Source organism: Notothenia rossii (assembly GCF_949606895.1).
Source record: "Notothenia rossii genome assembly, chromosome: 1".
Classification (NCBI taxonomy): Eukaryota; Metazoa; Chordata; class Actinopteri; order Perciformes; family Nototheniidae; genus Notothenia; species Notothenia rossii.
Window position 1 is genome coordinate 68176270 of NC_136912.1, and position 23150 is coordinate 68199419.

Below are 23150 nucleotides of genomic sequence, written 5' to 3' on the forward strand. Positions count from 1 at the left end.
AATCGATTAAACTCTTGTGACATACATTTGTTTTGCAATGGCCAACTTTCTGTGCTCCTACAGTATTGAACCTCATTGTAAAGCATGTCAAATAATTTGGATAGGTCAAAGAAGGCAAAGTATTGATTCCAATCGATGTTAGCTTTTGCTTTGAGTATCAATACTTGATTCAAAAGGGTCAAAAATCTTGTTCTGGGCCCATGAACACCCTTCTTAGGGCATACAGTGTTTAAAGTGTAGTCTTACTCTGCGCCATGAAAGATGGCCGCATTGTATTTTGGCTCCTCTCCAACTTTGCCCTCTTTCGTATCTTTTCAGTGTTTATATTTACTTTTTGCCGTCTGCTTTTAACATGGTTCGCAACATGCAAGCCGACCGCACCAACTCTGCTATACAATATAGCAGAGAAGAACTTCTTCACATCCGAAACTTTGTGGACAATAGTCCACCGACAGACAATGGAGATTCGCTGACCCCCTCTTCCGAGTATTCTTCTGGCTAATGTTCAATCGATTGAAAATAAGCTAGATGAACTCAGAAGTCGGATTGCTTTTCAACGGGACATTAAGAACTGTAACTTGTTAATTCTCACCGAGACTTGGCTCAACCCCGCTATCCCGGACTCCGCCTTTCTTCCTGACGGATTCACTATTTTTCCGACAGGAACGGACAGTTAACTCGGGGAAAAGTAAGGGAGGCGGTTTGTGTCTCTTGGTAAATAAGAACTGGTGTACAGATGTGAGGATTATTTCTTCGGACAGTTCCGCTCATTTAGGCTGCAGCCACACAGAGACGATACGGGTCGTATCCGCTACAGTTCTCTATCATATAGACCAGGGGTACTCAAATACAAATCTTAAAGGTCCAAAGAAATTGTTCAATAAGACAAAGGTCCATTTATTACGGTCATTCAAACTTTTAAACAATTGCAACAAGATTCTTAACACGAGGTTGCAAAAACAAAAATAATCTGTATGCAGCAGTTTTCATTGTTATTGTGTCTGTGCTTGATCCCTCAGAGTCGCAGTGTAAGAGCTGCACAGTTATGAATAAAGGCAGCTGCACCCTCTTTCATTCAGCATTCCCATTATTGCTTTATACCGTAAATGTCTTGCCCCCTTGTATTTCCACTGAGGTTCGTCAGGCCCAACACATCTTCAACAAACTCCCCCTTTGTCTCATCATAAAAACTCACAAACACAAGCAACTGAGCATTGTCAGTGGTGTCAGTGGACTCATCCACAGCTAAGGAAATGCACTGTGCATTTTTTATTCCATCACAAAGCTGATTCATCAAATCACAAGCCAGTATTTATGTTCTTCTGGTTGCTGTGGAATCTGAGAGGGGGATTTCCTTGATTTTACCTGTTATTTCCTCTTTTTGTTTGCCTTCAAACATGGTCTCCATCACTTCAGTCGTGCATTCTTTTATACTTCAGTTATTAATTATCCAGTGGAATTTCCTCCTTACCTACTGGCCTAGTTCAATCAAAGTGGTTACTTTTTTTTGGCTGGGCAGTGTAGTTTTACACCGTTCTCAGGACTTAAAACTGTTTTTTGGGGGAAGACCCCCACAAAGAAAAAAATATATTTACACAGGTAAGGTCATCATCTTAACAGTTTGGTATGCTCATCCGTGAGCAGAGCATCAAGTTGACATGTCTATTACAGCTGAATGCGGCGATTACCATTTTGTTCAGCAAAACGCCTAGCAAACTTATTAAGATCAACAGCTTTAGTGCGTTTTGATTCAATGCTGAGTACAGCCACACTTGACAGTCTCTTCTCTGTCATTGTAGACCGCAAATACCTCATTCCTTCAGTACTTGGGTCCGAATGCTTCTCGTTTTGCGCCTTCCCGTTCAAATGAAATCGCCATCAATCATATTTCCACGCTTGCGCCAGGGCCGGGGGAGGGGTTACAAGACGTGCGTCTTGTGCTGCATTCACTTGCACTCGGACATTAGAGACTTTCTCTCAACCGATGAGCCACAACTTTTCTTTCAAAACAAAGCTGCAAACTGTGGTGGCAGCTGGGGTGGCAAGGCCTATTTTTAGGGTTGCACTGCCACCCCATGCCACCCCATGCCACCCCGGTGGATGAAACTAGGCTACTAGCTACAGTACAGATGCAACTAGGTGAGCTGTTAACTCTCGCTCTGATTTTTTTTGTAAACTCTCGCTCTGACTCAGACAGGTTGAAAGAGACGAGACACGCATTTTTCCCTCCCGCATTCCGCGAAGACCCGCCCTACTGTGCCTCTGATTCGCAGACTGTTGGAGGGGGGAAAAAACGCTGACGGGATGCTGAATGTGATTGGACCAATGCGTTGACAGACACACACAGACAGTGGAACAGTCAGACATGCAGAGCGCTGTTTGCAGCGGACATAGCGGAGAATTTTGACTCGTTGCGTTGTGGCGATGTCTTGCAGATAACACAGATAATACAGATAATACATATGAAAAGTATAATTTGCTCAGAGTCCAGAGACAGTTGTGGTTCGGTCCGGATAAGGACCGGAGTCCGGACTTTGAAGATGCCTGATATAGACGATTCGGCCACACGAGGTCGACAGGGAAAAGCAGAAACAATAATGATAACGGGTCCCAAGGTGGGTAGATCTGCGGATGCAACGCTCTGGGGGGCCAAACGGCTCCGTGTCTACGCCCTATACGATCATTTCCTGATAACGAAAATACTGACGGGCTGTCAGGAGAGGGGGAGGAAAAGAGACACTCCGTGTATTATTATTATATAGACTCGTTATTCATTTGTTTTGAAGCTCAATAAATAACAAAGAAGACCTTTGACCGGCACTTTTATAATTTTGTCCGGAAGATTTAAACTTTAACGGCATGTTGACCGGCGGAAAAACATTATAACGGAGACTCTGCCGCACGTTTCCCTCGTCCCTTGGAAGAGGCGGAGAAGTGGGTGTTTTTCATCTGCTGGTAGACTACCGGTGAGATTTACAGCAGGAGCACACGCTTGCGTCGGGGAGGGAGAAAAAGAGCCAGAGCCCTGCCTCTCCCCACCTCTGCTGCTAAATCCACCACGGAGAATAAGCAAAAGGGCAACCATGCATGCTTTTGTTGTATTTTGTGGCGGAAGTACAGCGCCACTTACAGGCCCGGCATATGTACTACAGCGTCTCCAGCGGGTCGAGCGGTCTTGTGTGGACAGACACGTTTCTGGTGCCGATTGCGTGTGGACGGAAGACTTTTTCGATATCGAATTTGGTTCGTTTTCGTTACCGTCTCCGTGTGGCTAGGGCCTTAGAGCACCTCATGATCACATGCCGGGCTTTTCACCTGCCGAGAGAATTTACATCTCTTGTGATCATAGCAGTGTATATTCCGCCACTCGCCGACAACAACACGACACTCGATCAGAGGCCTGTACTACGAAGCTGGTTCAACCTAACCTGGATATGTTTGAGTTAGCCGGTTGGCCTAATCCAAAACATACGCGCTCTCGCTAAACTGTACTACGACGCGGGTTATCAAGTGGATCGCTCAAGCCAGCCGTGCCGTGTCTAGTTAGGTGCGCGTTCACATGAAAGAGGTGGTATTTGGAGCATTCGACCAATCACAAACATGGAGAAGCGTACTGACAGCGCAGCGTCATACTTCCTGAATGAAAAGTGAACTTTAATATTCGTCAAATATGAAGAAGTTAAACTTTAAACATCCATGACTTAAACACTTTATCCGGGATAAAAGCCACATAGCTGCACCTGCAAGGTGAATACAGCTGCTAAAAGAAAAAGTGTTTGAATGCGTACATTAACAGGTTTATGATATCACTGCCCCGTCTAAGACACGAGTGGATCTGACTTTAATTACATTTGAGTGTTTCGTCAACTTAATGTGTTGCTTAAAATAATACTTCTGCATACACTATGTGCAACCCAGTCTCACGGCATTTCGTGTTCACCAACACGATTTTTAATCTATTGATTCGTGTTCACCAACACGATTTTCCCCTTTTTTTCGTGTTGCACAGCACGATTTTAAAAGCAATGTATTTCTATTGGTAGTCTTTCCCCTTTTTTTTCGTGTTGCACAGCACAATTTTAAAAGCAATGTATTTCTGTTGGTAGTCTCACGGCATTACATGTTATAGGAAGACCGGAAGCTGTGTGGTTCATAAAAACATGTTCTTACTCAATATCAAGCCACAATTATTGCTTTTATTTAAAATCGTATCATTTCGGACTTTTGTTGCTGTCTGTGAAGAAAATAAATGGGGCTCATTTTACCTTATAATTTGTTATTCTTTTCAAAATAACACACTGTTATTTAGTCAACAATAACACACAATTATCCTTGTTTTTATTTATTTGTTTAATTCTATAATCTCTGGCTTTTTTGCCGTCCTTCAGGAACTGAATTTCAAAATAAAAATAACCGGAAACAGACGTAGGCCTATAAGGGACATTTCGAGCATCATCGAGTTAAGGATGGCCGAAGACACTACACTACCCATAATCCCCAATTAAAATGAACCGATTAAACATCTCTCTGACACAGTTTAAACGCATTTCAAGTGGAAGAATTGTTCGTGTCTCCTCTGCGTGTCTCGGGAAGCTGGAAGCTGTATTATTTAAAAAATATATATATATATATTTTTTTTTTTAACCATAACGGGTACTTTACACAACATTGAGTCAAACTTATCCTTGTTTTAATCCTTGTTTTATTTATGTTAAATTGTTGTTGTCGGTTAATTTTCCATTTTATTTATTTTGGTTTAAGATATCATCATTTTTTATTTATTGTTATCATGTTAGATGTTTAAACTTTTCTGCATTTTATAAGGCAATATATACTTTTTTGTTTTTGTCCGTAGGCTACTTATCGTGTCAAAATATAGGAAATGTATTAATATTTTATTGTATAATCGGTACAGGAAATTACATCATTCAGAGCACCACCTATTGGCCAAAGACGCTGCAACCAGCATTGCGATCCATCCTCTGACAAAGTAAGTTGGGTCACTAAAGTCTGATACATGTTTTGCTTAGATTTAATAATTGGGGCTTTGTTTTAAGCCTTTACTCGCATGGTTCATCATACATACTGAACTGTTCTAAGTCTGAGAAATGCTTTCGCAATAATCAGCAAAGCAACATTAATGTGAAATTATTCTTGCGGGCGGCTAGCTAGCTAGCTCACGTTCAACATAAGCTTAAACTAGTTTAGCTACATTTATATCAGCTCATAAGTGGTGTGTGAAAAATATTTGTCTTAATTACGGCTACATACGTCGGTGTTAAAGTGTGAGTTATACGTTATCTTAATCGCTTTTGTTTTACACATGACAGTACTAACGCTGGCCGATATTTTAATATTATGTTTGGGGGGGAGGGGCATAGTCCACGTCCATGTGCTTGTTACCCGTATGAAACAGGAAACACGTAAATGAACTCAGTCTGTCTAAAGTAGTTAAACCCTCACAATGTGCATTTGAAAAAGCTAGTTTCACTACATAATTTACTTTTTCTGTTCTCTCCTGCAGCTCCTGTACCCACACCACAAACCCATACACTGATCTACACCATCATAAAACCAACAGCACTTTTAAGAGCCAAACTCAACCTATCTCTCTGTCTATCTACCTACCTTTCTTATAGTTATTGTCTCTATCTTTTTCTATCATTCATTATCTATTTTTTCATCTATCCATCTCAATCTTACAATCTGTCTCTCTATCTCTGTCTCATACAGCAGCTGTTGCATATCTGTTGGGGCTGGCTGGCTGGCTGGCTGGCTGGCTGGCTGGCTGGCTGGCTGGCTGGCTGGCTGGCTGGCTGGCTGGCTGGCTGGCTGGCTGGCTGGCTGGCAACAAAACACAACCCAGACCCCAATAATCCAAAGAAGGGAAACGCATGGCTCTTGAGCTGAAGCATGAACACATGCTAGCTGAAGCTAAGGTTGGTGTTTTAACCCATATGACCTCATTCATTTCCCACTTGAATTTGGCACTATCTGTTATCCAAAAAATGCTGAACAGGCCAAGAGTAACTGGATTTTGGATCAATGTATAGGGCCTTTGCAAAACGGTTCATCATTACAACATGGGGGGCAGAGGCTTACTAAATAAAGCTTGTTCAACTTGTTTTACTTCATTAGTTGTATATGGTAGGAAAAATTTGAAGCAAAAATGTTCTTCAAGTGAATGAATTTACTTTTATTTGTCCACTGTCATATGGTATCAGTTTATCAGCAACATCAACCTTACATGAGTTGTTACTTGGTCACAGAAAGCAGCTGAGGAGAGGAAACTGGCACGCTCTGTAGGAGACACTTTACAGTCCCCTAAAAGGGGCTGAGTAGGACGTGGCAAGCCGAGAGGGAGGCGTGGAGGGCGACGCCAAGGCTCAGCTACAGGTTGAAATCCCAATTTTACATTTTTATTTATTTACTAAGTAAATGGTTGGAAAATCGAATTAAAACACAGTAATTGCTTGTTGAGGGTCTACAATAATTCCAATATATAAACGCATAGTGACACTACAGTTGGAGACATTCCCACTGTGGTGTCCAGGGTTCTTACACCTTTTCCAAAGTCAAATTCAAGCACTTTTCAAGCATTTTCAAGGTGCATTTTCAAGCAGCGTACAGCTGTTGTAAATTACATATTTATATGCACATACTTATACTCAAATGATTATTTCCCTACCTCACATTAAATCCGATGTTCTTTATGCTATAAACAACCAAATGTGTGTTTCGTAATAGCATTCTACATAAGGATGAACAATTAAAGATAAGAAAACAAAGTTTAATATTGTAAAATGAGTGACCCATATCATATATAGTAGACTGGGCATCCCATATAAGCTGGCTGAGCCAATATAAAACAATCAGCCAACTAACTTTTCAATAAATTCTTTATTAACATTTTTGAGGTCCTTTTTAGGGTGGCAGTAAACATACGGCTCTCCAAGGTTAGGACAAAACCATTGAAACACAAAGCTGATATAAAAAATAGCGTGTGCAGAGATCCTCTTTCTGTGTAAGAGTTTTGGAGGTTTCCAGGGAATTTTTTTCAGAATATGAAACTTTTATTGCCAAAATCTCCCGATAAATACATGTTTGAAGCTTGTAAAGGGAAGATGACAGCTCTCCCTCGCACTAATGCTTTTAAGTAGCAATGCTCCCCCCTCCCTCCCCCTGACATTATGAATGTATGGCGTATAGTAATCATAGATAACACGGCAGGGTCCGTTACAGTTTGTTTTCATCTGATTTCAAATAAACAAAGTCTTGGCTTTCAGAATATTAAACTTGTTTCGGCAAATTCAGATGATAAATACAACTTTGAAGCTTGTAACGGCATAATTACAAGCAGAGAACGGAGTAACTTTACGTCAAAGCAGGCATAACAACAGCCGGTGTTTCTCGTGAGTGTTTTCCCCGGGAAACTAACACAATACACACAAACGCAAAAATACACAAACACACACACACACACTCGCGAGCTTCCCCCAGACCATTAATACAAACGAAAATATGTTTCCTCCGTTAGAAAGCTAGGAATATCCTCTTTCCAACAGTGTATAACTCAAAATGTGTCTTCGGGTCAATGTGACTGATTTCGATGGAGCAAGTTTAGGCACGAAAAATACTACCAGTAGAAATACATTGCTTTTATGTGATTCATCCTCTGAAAACCACAGGATGGCGACTGTCGCACATACTGACATAGGTACGCTCCTTTTTATTATTGTCACCTGCATAAGCAATTATCCCACATCAAGTTCGCTAACGTTACTAGCTTAAACAAACGTAACATGCAACGTTAGCCTAATCCAAAATGCTCTACTACGGCTTACCTTTCATATGGCTCGTCAGCGCAGACTCTCCCATCGCGAATAATTGAAATTCTTTGTGGCAAACTGGGCAGAAGGCGAATCGTTGGGTTGATCCTCATTTTAGCCACAGCTTGTATTTCTTTTCGGATAGCCAACGCTCGTTAAAACAGCAACCTCCTGGCATACTGTCATTCTCTCATGAGAATGCCCAGATCACACAAAATAAAACACTTGCAGGTCGCGCGCATAGCGCGGGAAGGCCGGAGCGGAGCTGTTTTATGTAGAAGCGAAGCAACTAAGCTCGCTCCGACTTCTTTATTTTCTTTTAATCTGAAAAGCGAACTTTTCAGTCAGACAGCAATTTATTGTAAAAGTAAAGCATTTACAATTTCAAGCACTTTATCTCAAATCCAAGCACCATTCCCAAAATGGAAGCACTTTTCAAGTCATGAAAACACCTCGTAAAAATTCAAGCATTTTCAAGGATTTCAAGCAACCGTACGAACCCTGGGTGTCAAAAGAACTATGCTTTATTTAATTTCACAAGCTTTTAAACAATAGGTAGATAATACAAATCATCAGTTATTTGTTGTTAACCCCCTGTGTGATGTTTTACAGTCACATCCCCCCCGACTGAGGGGTTCCAGTCTTCCAGTGTGGAGGTTCTGCGTACTGAACCTTCAGCACAACACGAATTTGGTAAATCACAAAAATGGCTTTAAGTTTAAAACTAAAATCAATTTTTAAATAAATTGTGTTAGTGAAAGAAAATAACCTTATACACAACTGACAGTTCAGGACTCGAACGAGGAATGTAATTCAGTAAAGATATTGGCCAGTTCCATACTGAGCAAAGAAATGATCCTTGATTTTTAGTGTTCATCTTAAATATAGTCATTTACAGTTAAAGTTTCCCATTCTGTTCACAGAAAAGAATATGGAGAGACTCTCTGACATTCTTTCCTCATGTCCTCCTGAGCCTCAAAAAAGCTCTGCCTCATCCTGGTTTTTTCGGCAGCAGAAAGCCTCAGAGCGCTGGAAAGAAGCGAGACCACACCACCTACAATGCCTTCTAGAAAAAGAGGCTGTTGGTCATCCCCTGTGTGGCCTCTGCCACGAGCCAGCTGTTATTAGGTGAGATAACATTTACCTTTATTTAAATTACTTTACCTAATTGTAATTTTTCAGTATTAATGCTCAGTGCCCTGCTATTTCAGCTAACATGCATGACTTTTGGGATGTTAGAAAACTGTATACCTAGAGAAAACCCACATGAAAATGAAAGTAATTCTAGGATATTAGAATAATTTTGTATTTCCTCTCAAGGTGTAGAGAGTGTCTCCCCGAGGAGTGGTTCTGTGGAGACTGTGATGTACTTCATCACAAGAACCAGCCACTCCACAACAGGGACAGTTTAATGAATGTTTTTTTTTTTAAACCAATTAGTCCAACAACCATACTTGTCAACCCTCCCGATTTTCGCGGGAGACTCCCGATTTCATTGCCCTCTCCCGGTTTCCTCCCGGGGTCATATTTCTCCCGCATTTCTCCCGATTTCTGACAAAATCCGATTTGCACAAGACTGTTTTCCTTTCATCTGCCCTGCCTGCACGCCGGAGATGTTGGCTGTTTCTGCCGATGGAAACAGGAAGCTGTATCGCTTTCGGCGAAGTGGAAGGTGCTGTTTTTACAATGTTGTTATTTAACTTTTTTGATTACTGTTTATATTTCATGGATATATCTGCTTATCTTTTTTTCCTCAGTTCTGATGGCAGCGCCTTTTTGAATGGGCTCTTTGTAGCAGAAGACAGCGTGGTGGCTGCATTTGTCGACAAAATACAGAGATCACTGAAAAATGCAAGTTTTTATTCGTCATTTTACCTTATAGGTATATCACAAAAATAGCCATGTACTGTATATCCGACCCTGACTTTCTTCAAATTCAGCTACTTCTCCTTACCATCTACTCCAAAATCAGATAATTAGAACGAATGGTGTAGATCGTGATTCCATTGCTTTTAACTGATTTGTCATGATGTAATGTGTGTCTTAGACCCAGGGAAGGGGCACATGTGGGGACTCCCAGTGGACAGCAGCGAGGGAGACGTCAAGGAGGGCTTCGAAGCTGGATGAAGAAGGGATGGAGGTGGCTTTATGTCGCCATGGGTTTCTTTTGAAGGCCTTAAATATGTACAGGGGGGAGATATTCGCCTACCCCCTGTATCTTCAAAAGGAACTCATGCCAGGCAAAGCCAAGTTCTTCGCCATGGATGTGGCTTGCAAGTACTGGCCGTACATGGAGAAAGCTGCAAGTGTCCTTCCTGCTCTCCAGGAGCTGACCACCATGAAGCCATTCCTCAGTGTAATGCATGCTCGAGCCCAGGCTACCAAATGCGAGGTCTGTGAAATATTTTTGTATCACGTACATTTATATATTTTATATTTATAATACTGAAGTAGTAAATATCTAAGCTGTACTGTTTAGTATAGTAGTATGTAGCCTCTTTGCACAACCATTCCAGCAACCTTTTACCATCAGATTATATGGAGTGGGAAGAACCAGGAGGGAGCAGGGATGACCGCTGGGGAAGAGGTGGTGCAGGTCAACAGCTGCCTGTCCCGTTGTGCCCTGACAACAAAATACATGTCCAAAGCAGGTGAGTGGAAGGTTTTGCCCTATTATTGAATACTTTTTTAGATGACACATCATAACCTCATTATTGCTTTCAAAAGCACGACTGGACATGCTCACAGTGCATGCAATGGGATGGAACAGGAAAAAAGGTGACTCCCTTCATCAGGCACTTTCCACAAGATATGTGAAGGTGAGCCTCCTATTAAAGGTGTTGTTGTGTCCTTTGTCATTTGCACATGGCTTGATGTTAGTCATAGCAAGTTTTAATCTTGATAAATGTCCATCGTCTACTGTTTATCAGACTACTAAGAGGCTCCTGGAAGAGACTGCAAGTCTTGAGGAACTCAAGACGGAGCTACATTGTGTCTCAGATGACATGGTGTCGACGTGGATTTCCGACGTGAAGGAATGGGCATCTGGTAAGCACGACGAGATAACACCAGCTACATATCATTGTCCATGACTGTTTGAATTTACAGATTTGATCCTAAAGAGCAGCCAATTTTAAGGCAATAAGGCTGATTTTTCATGCCACGTAATGGGACCCTCACTGGATTTCAGTAGACAGGGACATAATCTTCAAGCAATAGCAAGCCAACTATGTGTCCATGTTTATCTGATATGTTCCAGTTTCCGTAGTTGTACCATCAATTTGTGTTAAAAGGTGTTAAATATGTTCCACAACTTTGTTTCTCAAAACCGTTACGTGTTGTGTAGCAGTACATTTTACTGCCAATATTATTTCTACAGGAACATCAGAAACATCGGGTACTTCTGAAGACATCCTTCAAACAGCACTGTAGCAAAGCATTGAGGGGCTTTACCTAAGTGTGAGGCAGCGGAAGCAATCCCTTTACCGACAGAATGAGTTATGCACATATCATGTAGAGTGTTAGAACGTTCATTTAGTTTAAGGGTATATCTTAAGTTTTCTTATTGTGTATACATTTGATTATTTTGAAAGTACATGTTTGGAGTTTTAAACATATTGTTATGCTATAATGAAAATGTGATTCATGTATATACATAACTGTGATTGGATTTTAGCTAACTTTACAGCCAAGAAAAAGATACTTGATCAAGTCATGCTTACACGGAGACTGCAAGAGGAGAAAGGCATCCTATTGTGGGAGATGGCGCAGCATTGCACATGGTTGCAGAACATGGCAGTTGGTCTAAAAAATAAGGTGGCTGAGGAAGGTAAGGTGAAAGCAAAACTTAACCTACCTTGTAAAGTATGAGTTTTAAAGGAAAAAAGTCAGCCCAAATCATTCTTGGTCACGGAAATTGGATGGAGCATAATGGCCTTTGCCCATTCGACCCGGCCATTTTACATAATGAAGTCCCTTGACAGTGAAAATCATCTTTATATGTACATGGGAGAGAATATACTCCATTGAAGTGCTCTGGCCTCGTGAAGCAATCTTACTTTATAGTATGTCCATATAACAATATTTTGTGTATTTTCAGATGTAGACAAGGGGAATGGAGGACTTGGGTGCACCCTAAGAAGGAAGCATGCTGAGGCGTTGGAGAGGTTGCAGGTGGTACTGCAGCAGTACAAGACTGCTTTAGGTCCTGATGCTTGTTTCCTTCAACATGAAGAGGAAAGTCAAAGTGGCCTAAGCAGTCCAGACACCAGTGAAGATGAAGAAGGAAACATAATTTAGGTAATTTACTTATGAATTAATGTACAGTATCTTTGTTGATTTAGCCTCAACCTAGACATGTTGCTGTTACTTTTGTATTCATTAATGCTAAACATACATTGTGTATTCAAAAACCTCAAATTTGGTTTCTGATCTGCCCCTCTTTTTTGTTTCTCTGTATTTCCCCAGATTGCTGCTGCTCTCAAGCACGAATATCCGCCAAGACTTGATGTGCTATCAGAAATGTAAATACTTTACTGACTTTATATTTAGAGATTGTATTCATACTCCTCAATGGAAGATCACCCTTGAATATGTTGACCATATGACTTTTCCCTATGCCGCAGCATCAGGCCAAACATTTCACTTGTACACAACTTACATTTTATTGAAGAAAATGCTCAGCGTCCCTGGAATGCATCCTGAGCAATGAACCATTCACTTTTGATCCTTTTTGAAACACTAGAATGTAAATTCCTAAATCTCCAAGTATATCTTGCTGGTTACCATACAACTTGGTGAGCACATCATTGTCCAAGAGCAGGAGGTCTTTCCCTTTTTTCCCAGAACGGGATGCCTATGGATTATTATTTTCGATCTCTTATAGGATTTACCTGTCATTAACTTTATATGACTGCACCTGTTACATCGCAGGCCAATAACAGCTTTCCTCTAATTGTTCATTTTTGTTTCTTTTGCGTTACTTGCTTTAATTGCTTTGTCAGTTATATTTCCTTTTTGGTCTCCAGCTATTAACCTGATTGATTGAAGTACTTCAACATGTACAATGCACAGTCTTTTAGGATGTATAATTAGGTACATTGAGATAAACAACAAATAGTTTATTTGGTGAATCACCTCATTATTGTTCTCAAAACCAAATAATACATTGTTATAAATTGTTATATTTGATTTACACATAGAATGTAAATGTTTAACATACATAGTTAAATCATAAAAAAATGGTTGTGTTGTATGATTTCTTAATACTGTATGTTATAACCGTTTGCATAACTAGATTTTATGTTCTGTTGTCCATGCTTTTCATGTTAGACTAACCCCAACGCTCTAGAGTCAAGACATACACCCTTATGGTGGCCTTTTACTTGTATTGTGGTGAAACACATAAGTAAACCATTGCCAGAGAGGACCATTTTATTGTTTTAAAAACAATGTTATTGATGTGGTTGGTTGAATAATAAATATAAATTAAGCATACGTCTGTGGTCATTTTTGTTGTTTACATCACACTGCATTATAATGCGTTTGGAAATAAATTCATTTAGAAGTAACAATATGGATTAGCACTTGAATATTTTTGTAAAGAGATGATCCTCATCCGGAACACTGGTTGTTGGTTTAAGATAAGATAGAACTTTATTGATCCAAATTTGGGAAATCGTTGCGTTGCAGCAGCATTACAACACATGGCATTATACAATACAAATAAAAAGACAAGAAATAAAGAAGAAAATATACATGTTGAATTTACAAATTAGCAATAACAAGATATGCAAAGTATTATATTTACATAACTGTGACAGATGGAATATTAAATATTACACTGAATATGTCAAATGTACAGTGAAGAGAGAAACAATGGAGCAGAGAGTTCTCTTCCAGCCAGAGGTGATTTGTTGTACAGCAACACGTTCTCACTCCCAACCCGTCACATGTTGACGGACGGTCAGGGCCCCTCCCCGTCACCGACTTGCATAGAGCTCCCTGAACGTTGGTAATAGACACGTTGGGATCGCGGCGAAATGCTCTCCGCAGGTCCATTCTCACAGCGTTTATCAACCTTTTTCTTACTCAATACCAAGCCACACCTATTGTTTTTACTTCTTTATTTTTAATTGAATAATGTAGGACTTTTGTTGCCGTCAGTTATGGGGAAAGTAGGGGCTCAGAATACTGAAATCTGTATTGTTTCATTGTTTTTTCCTTCTAATTTTGTATTCTTTTCTAAACCACACACTGTTATTTACTCAACAACACATAAGTATCCTTGTGTGTATTTATTTGTTTGATTAATAAACACAAGTTGGAGTTCGTCAGGACCGAGGGTCGGAGCAGCTCATTTGCTTAAATTTAGAGAATTTTACACCCGGAAGTAAGTATTCTTTCCGCTTCACTTGACAAACCCATCCATGGACAAACCCCGTGATAGTCCTCAAGCTCTGATTGGATGTTTGAGTGTGCGCCGAGGGTTACGCCGAGCGTCGAACAGCACTTTGAAATGGGATGGAACCACGGCAGACTGTCCAAAACTGGATTTGAACGGGTCCACCCCCTCCCCCACCCCGTCCCCAGAACTACAAATGTAGTAACTGTGTAGTAACTACACACTATTGTGTGTTTCGCAACATGTTCTATGGCACGTCTCTGCTGGGAATTGTAGTTTTAAAAGACGTTTTCATATTTCCCATAATAAGAAGTTGCCAGTATTAAACTGTGTACATCCCTGGAGGCTTAGGGGATAGGAAACACTCACATTTAAAACATATAATTAATAAATGGGGGGAAATTGCTTGTGCCCATAATGGGCAGCATTTATAAATAATATATATAATATAATATAAATAATATATATATATATATATATATATATATATATATATATATATATATAATATAAATAATAAAGCTCTTCTGACCTTAGCTGTCATGTGGGTATATATACCCACATGCCAGCTAAGGTCAGAAGAGCTTTATTTAACAGCTCGTCTTATGTCTGTAACACCTCGTGTTGTAAATTGATAAGCCTGAAACATGCACTTGTCAAGGTTCAGAGGCACATTTTGCAAATATGGCAGTAGCCATCGATCATCTTAAGATAAGATATACTTTATTGATCCCAAGTTGGAAACATTTGCGTTACATCAGCATGTGTAACAGTTGTAAAAATGCATAGGTGTTTATTTGTAAATCATTTAGTATAATCACACAAATTCTGTGTTTTATATTTAATAATTCTGTGTTCTTTATTTATTGAATGTTCAATACCAATAAGGTCGGAGATGAAAAACTTGGGTCACAGGTTCCTCAACAGTGCATTACAAGGCATCTATCAATATGTGTGTATACCTCCACCATTAAACTGTCATATTCTGCACATGTCTTATACTATCTACATACATCTTATAAAAGTATAATACATATGTATAATATCAGTTAAAATAAGTGCTTAAACATACAGTAGTTAACATTGCAGGAAAGCAATATATTAGTACTTTGTCAGGCTTAATATTTATACCCCCAAATCTTTTTTCTTATTCAAAATAAGACCTTAACCTAAAGTATTCTTTAATGTTTAAATAAAGCCTTATTAGTTTGTCTGTCTGTGTCTCCTATTAATATCTAATAATAAAAATAAAACATTTCAATAACGTGCTTTAACCACTAGGTGTCCCTTTCTATCAGCTGTGCACCGTTATGGTGTAAATATACCAATATACCGATTGGATGAAATATAAAAGTCAGCCGAATTAGTATTGATACTGCAAGGAGTTGACCGTCCGTCAACATGTGACCGGTTGGGAGTGAGAACGTGTTGTGTACAGAGTTATTGCAGTGGGCAGGAATGTTTTCCTGTATCGGTTCCTGTGACAGCGGAGCTGCAGCAGTCTGTTGGAGAAGGAGCTCCTTCTGGGTATCTGTCTGTCCAGCTGCAGGTGGAGAGGATGGGTGTGGGTGGGGTTACCCATGATGGCTTACGCGCGCCTTTCATTTTAGTGGAAAATGTTGTCATATGCAATATGTTTGGATAGTTTCACCATTGAAATGCGTTTGATAACACTAGGTGCTCTAGTGCCAAAGTTGTGGCCCTAAAAAAATATCAACTATTCATTTGCATGGCATCCAGAGCTTCCACATTTTAGGGAATATGTTTTTTAATTTAAAATATCATCAATGTCATAAGCAATGGTTACATTAAAACACTCCTATTGTATTCGTTTCCCCCCCCTTACTTTGGTGTTCGCGGTCAAATTTGACCGGTCCTGTTTTAACTGCTATTACATTAACACAAAAACCATGAATCATCACCAAATTTCCTTCATTTCATCAACATTGTATGTTGAGTTGGCACCTCAGCTCAAAACATACAAAAACACAGAAGAATTGAAAGTTAACCCATTGAAATGATATGAGAGCAGTGCTACAAACTACAATTCCCATTAGATACGCGCCCAACAATCGTTACGAAGTACACAGAGCTGACATATTTGTAGTTCTTCCGGCGTGTGTGCGTGGACTCGTTCGACTTCTCTTGCGTTGACGGCCGTATAGGCTCCATTCCCTTTCAGAAATCCGTCAATCGGGCGCGATCCGAAACCAAACCCTGTGTTTAAAAAAATATAAAATACAAATTTGCACTTTTGCCTCCTTAGCAACGGCAGTATCGTTTGGTTGGCGATCTGAGTTCGGGTACCGTATCTGTGACGTGACAAAGGGTCGCCGTGACAACGTGGTGATGAGATGTGGATAACTTTCCAGATAAAGACCATCCTGATACTCGAGTTGTGGTTTTCAATAAGTGAAAAAGAAAATTCAAAGTAATCACTACCCTTTTAATATCTCAAGCATTTGTCCCCAAAAGCTTTCAAATGTAGTAGCAAAACCAGTGATCCAGATCAGGATCATTTTAATTAGGCCTATAATTAAATGATATAATAATAATACATTTTATTTTTAGAGCGCTTTTCTGAAACCCAAAGACGCTTTATATGCAAGCCTACCTCCAAAGCATTATACTTCGGAAGTTAAACAAATTAGATAAGGCAGTGGATGGCAAAGTACCAGATTTCACACATGAATATACTTAAAATAGGTTATGGTGTTCCTATCACTGACAATGAAATCATGTAGTATTTCAACTGTAATTTCCTAAAAAGTCAAATGCATTTTGGTGGAGGTTTTCATCTTATTTCTAATAGAAACATATTAAATATGACTCAAATGGAGCATATAAACAAGAGAACAAACGTGCAAAAACAAAACTGGTGTTCAAATAACAGATTTTATTTTTATGCATTATCCCGGAGAATTCTTCGGCTGCCAGGAATGAGCCCACTCCTTGCCACTGAAAACAGAATGGAATAATGTCGAAAAGCATAAACCATGTGTGAAGCAAACATCTTATAACTCAATTTATATAAGTAAATGTTTAATTTACCATTTAGAAAAAGTGAACATAGAAATGAAAACAAATGTTCTAACAAACAATAAAAACAAACAAAAACACATACATTAACAACAATGAAGTTAAACAATCATTTGTTCCTACACTACTTCAGCTGCTTCAGAATTACAGCAGTGAAATATATAAGAGGACTGGTGGTAGATTTGGATTTGGTTTGTTCTCCAACATGGGACTACATCAGATGACATGAAGCCAAGTAACTGGAAGATATATACCATACTGGACAGGGCTCCCACTCCACCAACATTTCTGCTTTTCCCTATCAAGAGAAGAAAACAAATCTCTAATTTCGGAAAGACCAAACGCATATTAGCTATTTAGCAAACAATTGTGTTGGAAGTTTGTAAATCATAAAGCACACCCTATGCATTACTTTTATTCCCGTCTTAACCTTTCTCATTCTTTCTTTTATTACACTCCTGATGGGGAAAGTTTCTAGGCGAGTGCGGTAGGAGCAATCTGTGAACATCAAAGCAGGTTCCACATACAGTATTAGTCATATTAGAAATAAAATAAATAAAACTATGAACACTTAAGTAGCAACCAGACTTGCACGATGAAAAGTGACCACACTGTTATCCATGGTCAAAAGTTACTGTATACATCATTGAAATGGAACCAAGCTGCTCTCAGTCCTAACAAGGGATGCTTGTTTGAATGGCCATACCACTGCTGAGCCTGAGATGACCAAAGAAAATACTGCACTGCTGCTTCCTTTACTGCCTAGCATTCTCATCAACACCTTATCAACTATGACTGTATGTATTTTAGTCCAATTAGACAATTAAAGCCCTTTGGATTTTTGGATAATGTATCAGTTATAGTTATTAGTCACAATATAGCATTGTTAACTTACTGAAGAAGCATCAATCACTGCGTTTACATGCACTTTGCTAAAGTACATGTCGATAGATTTATTAGAATACCAATCAATTCGACTCATGCAAATGTTTATAATCAGTCATAATACTTAATACTGTTAATATACATGACTTTTTCTTTTTGCGTCTAGGACCAAGTACTGTGTCCCTCACGGACCCTGTCCTGACAGCTGTGGGTTGAAGAAGAAATATTACTATATACATACAGTACACCAAGTTAAGCTTAAACTCAAGTTTCAAAATACATCCCACAAATACAGCATCACATGATGCAATAGGTGTTAGGTACAGATATTTTTTTGTTATTGCAATTTAATTGAGGTTGATCTATGAAGTCTAGGTGTTTTGTTGTCTTGCCTATATAATTGACTCCATACTTTATGTGTAAGGAATAATTTGATAAATATTAACATGTTGTGCTGTAACGTTAAATGAATTTAACTTTGATTCAAAAACCTAAGTTTATTCCCCGTATGTTCATTATAGGACAGTGTCGTATCAAAATGCAGTTCTTGAGTATAAAGTTTAAATATGCTGCATGACGTTGTTGCATGAGTTGCTTCGAAGTTTACCCCTATGGTCAGGGATTGCTTTAGGTAGACCACAATATTAATGATATCAACCTCTCGTACAATATATGGACATGAGCCAAATCATTTTGATGTAATCGACCTACTGCCCAACGCTACTATGTAAGACCCTTTCTGTGTGTAAACCAAATCACATAGGAGTTTTATTTTGTGATTTATCAAATGTAAAGTAAGCCTGCTGTTGCTTTGCATTTTTGTGTGAAAAAGGTATAACCATATAGTAACCACATGTCTGTTCAGGAATGAAAGACTGTATTTTTCTAAACGTTTAATATTTATTTATATCCGAGTACCTAAGGATATACACATACCCAAGTATCCCATTTTCCTTTCATATTTATGAAGTTGTAGGTGAAATTGTTATTTAGATTAAGCTATTGTTGTTATTATTATTTACCTATTGGAACAATCATTATCCCCAAAAATGCAAGAAGTGCAATTAGGTGTTTTGAGATATTGTAGAAGCATGACTTGTCAACAAGTTACCTACAATAATTTTTTAGGAAAATATCGGAAAACACTCTTGACTTTTATAAATATAAAAGCTGCAAATCTCAGAGAACAAATGTCACTGTGTGTGCTGTGTGCTCTGCATGTGTGACCATTAAAGAGGGTTTCATCCCTCCGATTCTATCTATCTATTTTATTACCTGGCCCCTCCGTGGTGGTAGCCTGTCTCACATCATCCCGCTGGGGCTGCTCCTCCTGCCCCACCTCTATGATGGTGCACTGCTTCACGGGGTGGGGGGGTCTTCAGCACCTCCACCTGCACGGTGCTTGCCTCTGGCACCTGGCTCTCTGTGGTCCCTGCCTCATGCCAGTTGTTTTCTGGTTCAGATGGGTCACAGGGTGTTCAGCGTGACTGTCTCTTCCTCAGGATCTTCCGCAACCCCCTGGCCAGTGGAGTCCTGTGTCCAACCTGTGCAAGTTAAACCAATGTTGGTCTTGACTTGCTTAAGACAAAGAGGTTAACTCATATATCTAGAAATAAGAAATACAGCGTGCTTAAGGTATGTTTCCAGACAGGGTCAAAAATATACTCGTCATGTCATAGGACTGTGTGCAGTCAAAGTTAATAGCAGAGAAATAGTGGTATTTATCCAGTCAACCATTTATGGTTTTGTTTTTGCGATATTATTCTTCCGATTTGTGTCTACATTCTACATGTGATGTGACATGTCAATTTGTTGGTAGACAACATATAGACGTGTGCATGTATGTTCCCTTACATTATTTACATCCACACATTTTGTTCAGAATTTATGAGACTGACGCAAACGTGTTTTGCATAAGTGCACAGTAGGGCCTGGCTCATTTCGTGGCATCTGCAGGCAGTGGCAAGTACTTCCAGCATCTGCCACAGAGGCCGCTACTCCGTGGTATCTGTGGCGAGTATATGCCACAGATGCCACAACTTGCCGTGGCAAGTATATGCCACAACCATGCCACAACTTGCCGTGGCAAGTATATGCCACAACTTATATATGCCACAACTTGCCGTGGCAAGTATATGCCACAACTTAACGTGGCAAGTAAATGCCACAAGTTAAGAGTTAAGAGAAGGTTTACGGTAGCTGCCACTCGCCTTCCGTGGCAAATGCTGATATTTAAACCCGTATTTATCGTGTAAAATGTCGCTGTTTTGGCATGACTTTATCGGACTGATCTGTACACAAGACTGATGATCTGTTACTGATGGTCCGATCTCTATTTTTCAAAAAGATTAAACATTATATGTTCTATAGATTTTACTTGGAGAACGTGGTTTGTTAAAATAAATAAACGTGCTATTTTTATGATAATACTCAAGATATATTATTATAAAACATCATCCTTAAAATTCTTTTTTAAAATGTATTTTTAAATGTTCTAAATTTGAAAAAACTAGTTAAAAATAAACTAAAGTTAAAATCTTGTTTTTCATGCCCCAAGAGCAATAAAAACACCTGGTAAAAAAATCCTGAGTGAGGCTTTCATAATTCATGCATGAAAGGGTTAAGAAAGACAAATATATGTTTCTATTGGTTTTAGTAAGATGGTTTATTATAGTGTATTCTTACATATTCAGTAGGCTATATTGTTTATTCTTTAGATACTCTGTAGATAAATATCTACTAATAATGTGTAAATTATTTCCTGTTTCTTTTTATTATTATTATTTTATGTTTCCTATCCCTTATCACTGCTGTAACGCAAAGATTTCAACATTTTAGATAAATAAAGTAAATACAACGTATCATATCAAAATCTGTTTATGTTAATTAGCAACACAATGATTTGATATTTGCATGCATGACATATAACCTTTTTACTTATGCACAAAAAAAGTTTTAACAAGGGTGTAATTATATTACATTGTAACCCTCTTTCCTCAACATATTAAATCAACTTTATACGGTTAAATGAGGATTGCTTGGAGTATCATGCTTAAGAGAACATTCTTCATGTTTATTTAAGTATTTATCATTCTCATGGTGCTGCCCTAAGTCTGTAGCCAAGTCTAATAACACCATTGTACACATTGCTGTGTCAATACAGATATTTATTTTTTAATTATTTGTCTTTACTAGTAACAATACACCTGGTTATCGTAGCAAGCAGTGGAAACTCCCCTCAAGAAGCACCAATTGCCAAGGGCTTGCGTTGCAACGCTCACTTGCCAATATTTCTTTTTTTATTACAATATAGGCCTATGTTTAGCCTACTATCATAGATATAGCACGTTTGTTTATTTTAGCAAACCACGTAGGCTATTCCAAGTAAAATTGAATATAAATGATAATTTATTATCTTTTTGAAAAATAGAGATCGCACATCAGTCCTGTGTACAGATCAGTCCGAGAAAGTCATGCCTAAACAGCAACATTTTACACGATAAATACGAGTTTAAATATCAGCATTTGCCACGGAAGGCGAGTGGCAGCTACTGTAAAACTTCTCTTAACTCTGGCATCTTGTGGCAACTCCCGTTCAGCATGCGCAAATGCCACGGCAAGTTGTGGCATATGCTTGCCACGGCAAGTTGTGGCATCTGTGGCATTTATTTGCCACGGCAAGTTGTGGCATATACTTGCCACGGCAAGTTGTGGCATCTGTGGCATATACTTGCCACAGATGCCACAGAGTAGTGGCCTCTGTGGGAGATGCCACAAATGCCAAGGCACATGCCACGGCAAGTAATGGCAACACTCATTGTGTTCTAGTATGATAAATAAAATAATATTGTACCTTGAAAATCAATGCATTCGTTCATTTGACACGTTGGTGGTTTTAGGTAGGCTATACAGCGACCCCTGGCGGTTCTAGTGTGAAGTAAAAGTAGAAGTAGCCAACCTAAATGTTGGAATACTCTGTTACAAGTAAAAGTCATGCATTAAAATGTTACTCAAGTAAAAGCGCAAAATGATTAGCATAACAATATACTTAAAGTGCATAATACATGTTTTCATTATAATGATTGATCATGAAAGTGTTCTCAAAGCTGGTAAAGGTGCAGCTAGTTTTAATGACTTTGTATACTGTAGTAGGGTATCTTGTGAATTTACTCCAGGAGTAACTATAAAGTCTTATTTAAGACTTGATTAAATGTATCATCATTAATCAGAATCTGTAGTAAGTAACTAAAGGTAGTGTATTAAATAAATGTAGGGGAGTAGGCTACAATTACACAATTTACCTCTGAATTGTAGTGGGGTAAGTAGCCTACTACGTAACATACCATTTACATACTCAACTAAAGTACAAGTAGGCTATTTCTAAATCACAAGTACAGTACTTGAGTATACAAGTTAGCCTATTTCCCACCTTTGGTCAACATTGTTAGATCTTTATGTCAACTTACTAATAATATATCTTGAGTATTATCATAAAAATAGCACTTTTATTTATTTTAACAAACCACGTTCTCCAAGTAAAATCTATAGAACATATAATGTTGAATCTTTTTGAAAAATATGATCGGACCATCAGTAACAGATCATCAGTCTTGTGTACAGATCAGTCCGATAAAGTCATGCCAAAACAGCGACATTTAAATATCAGCATTTGCCACGGAAGGCGAGTGGCAGCTACCGTAAACCTTCTCTTAACTCTTAACTTGTGGCATTTACTTGCCACAGCAAGTTGTGGCATATACTTGCCACAGCAAGTTGTGGCATATATAAGTTGTGGCATATACTTGCCACGGCAAGTTGTGGCATGGTTGTGGCATATACTTGCCACGGCAAGTTGTGGCATGGTTGTGGCATATACTTGCCACGGCAAGTTGTGGCATGGTTGTGGCATATACTTGCCACGGCAAGTTGTGGGATCTGTGGCATATACTTGCCACAGATACCACATCTGTGGCATATACTTGCCACAGATACCA

At 39.0% G+C, this 23150-nt stretch overlaps 1 protein-coding gene and 1 long non-coding RNA gene across 2 annotated transcripts; one reads left to right on the plus strand and one right to left on the minus strand.

Moving 5' to 3' along the window:
• The first annotated feature begins 6347 nt into the window (after positions 1 to 6347).
• Positions 6348 to 13316, plus strand: LOC307042695 (uncharacterized protein). Its single transcript, XM_079686717.1, has 12 exons — positions 6348 to 6396; positions 8442 to 8522; positions 8845 to 8956; positions 9393 to 9501; positions 9599 to 9680; positions 9877 to 10221; positions 10363 to 10480; positions 10557 to 10648; positions 10760 to 10877; positions 11506 to 11658; positions 11929 to 12128; positions 12297 to 13316. The coding sequence occupies exons 4-11, from the start codon at positions 9443 to 9445 to the stop codon at positions 12126 to 12128; spliced, it is 1167 nt and encodes a 388-aa protein (XP_079542843.1). The 5' UTR covers positions 6348 to 6396; positions 8442 to 8522; positions 8845 to 8956; positions 9393 to 9442; the 3' UTR covers positions 12297 to 13316.
• A 3752-nt stretch (positions 13317 to 17068) lies between these two features.
• On the minus strand, positions 17069 to 17754 carry LOC307016039. The gene is made up of 3 exons (XR_013801728.1): positions 17702 to 17754; positions 17526 to 17569; positions 17069 to 17190 (listed from the first exon to the last, which is right to left on the minus strand). It is a non-coding gene; the product is annotated as an uncharacterized lncRNA (long non-coding RNA).
• Positions 17755 to 23150: the final 5396 nt, after the last annotated feature.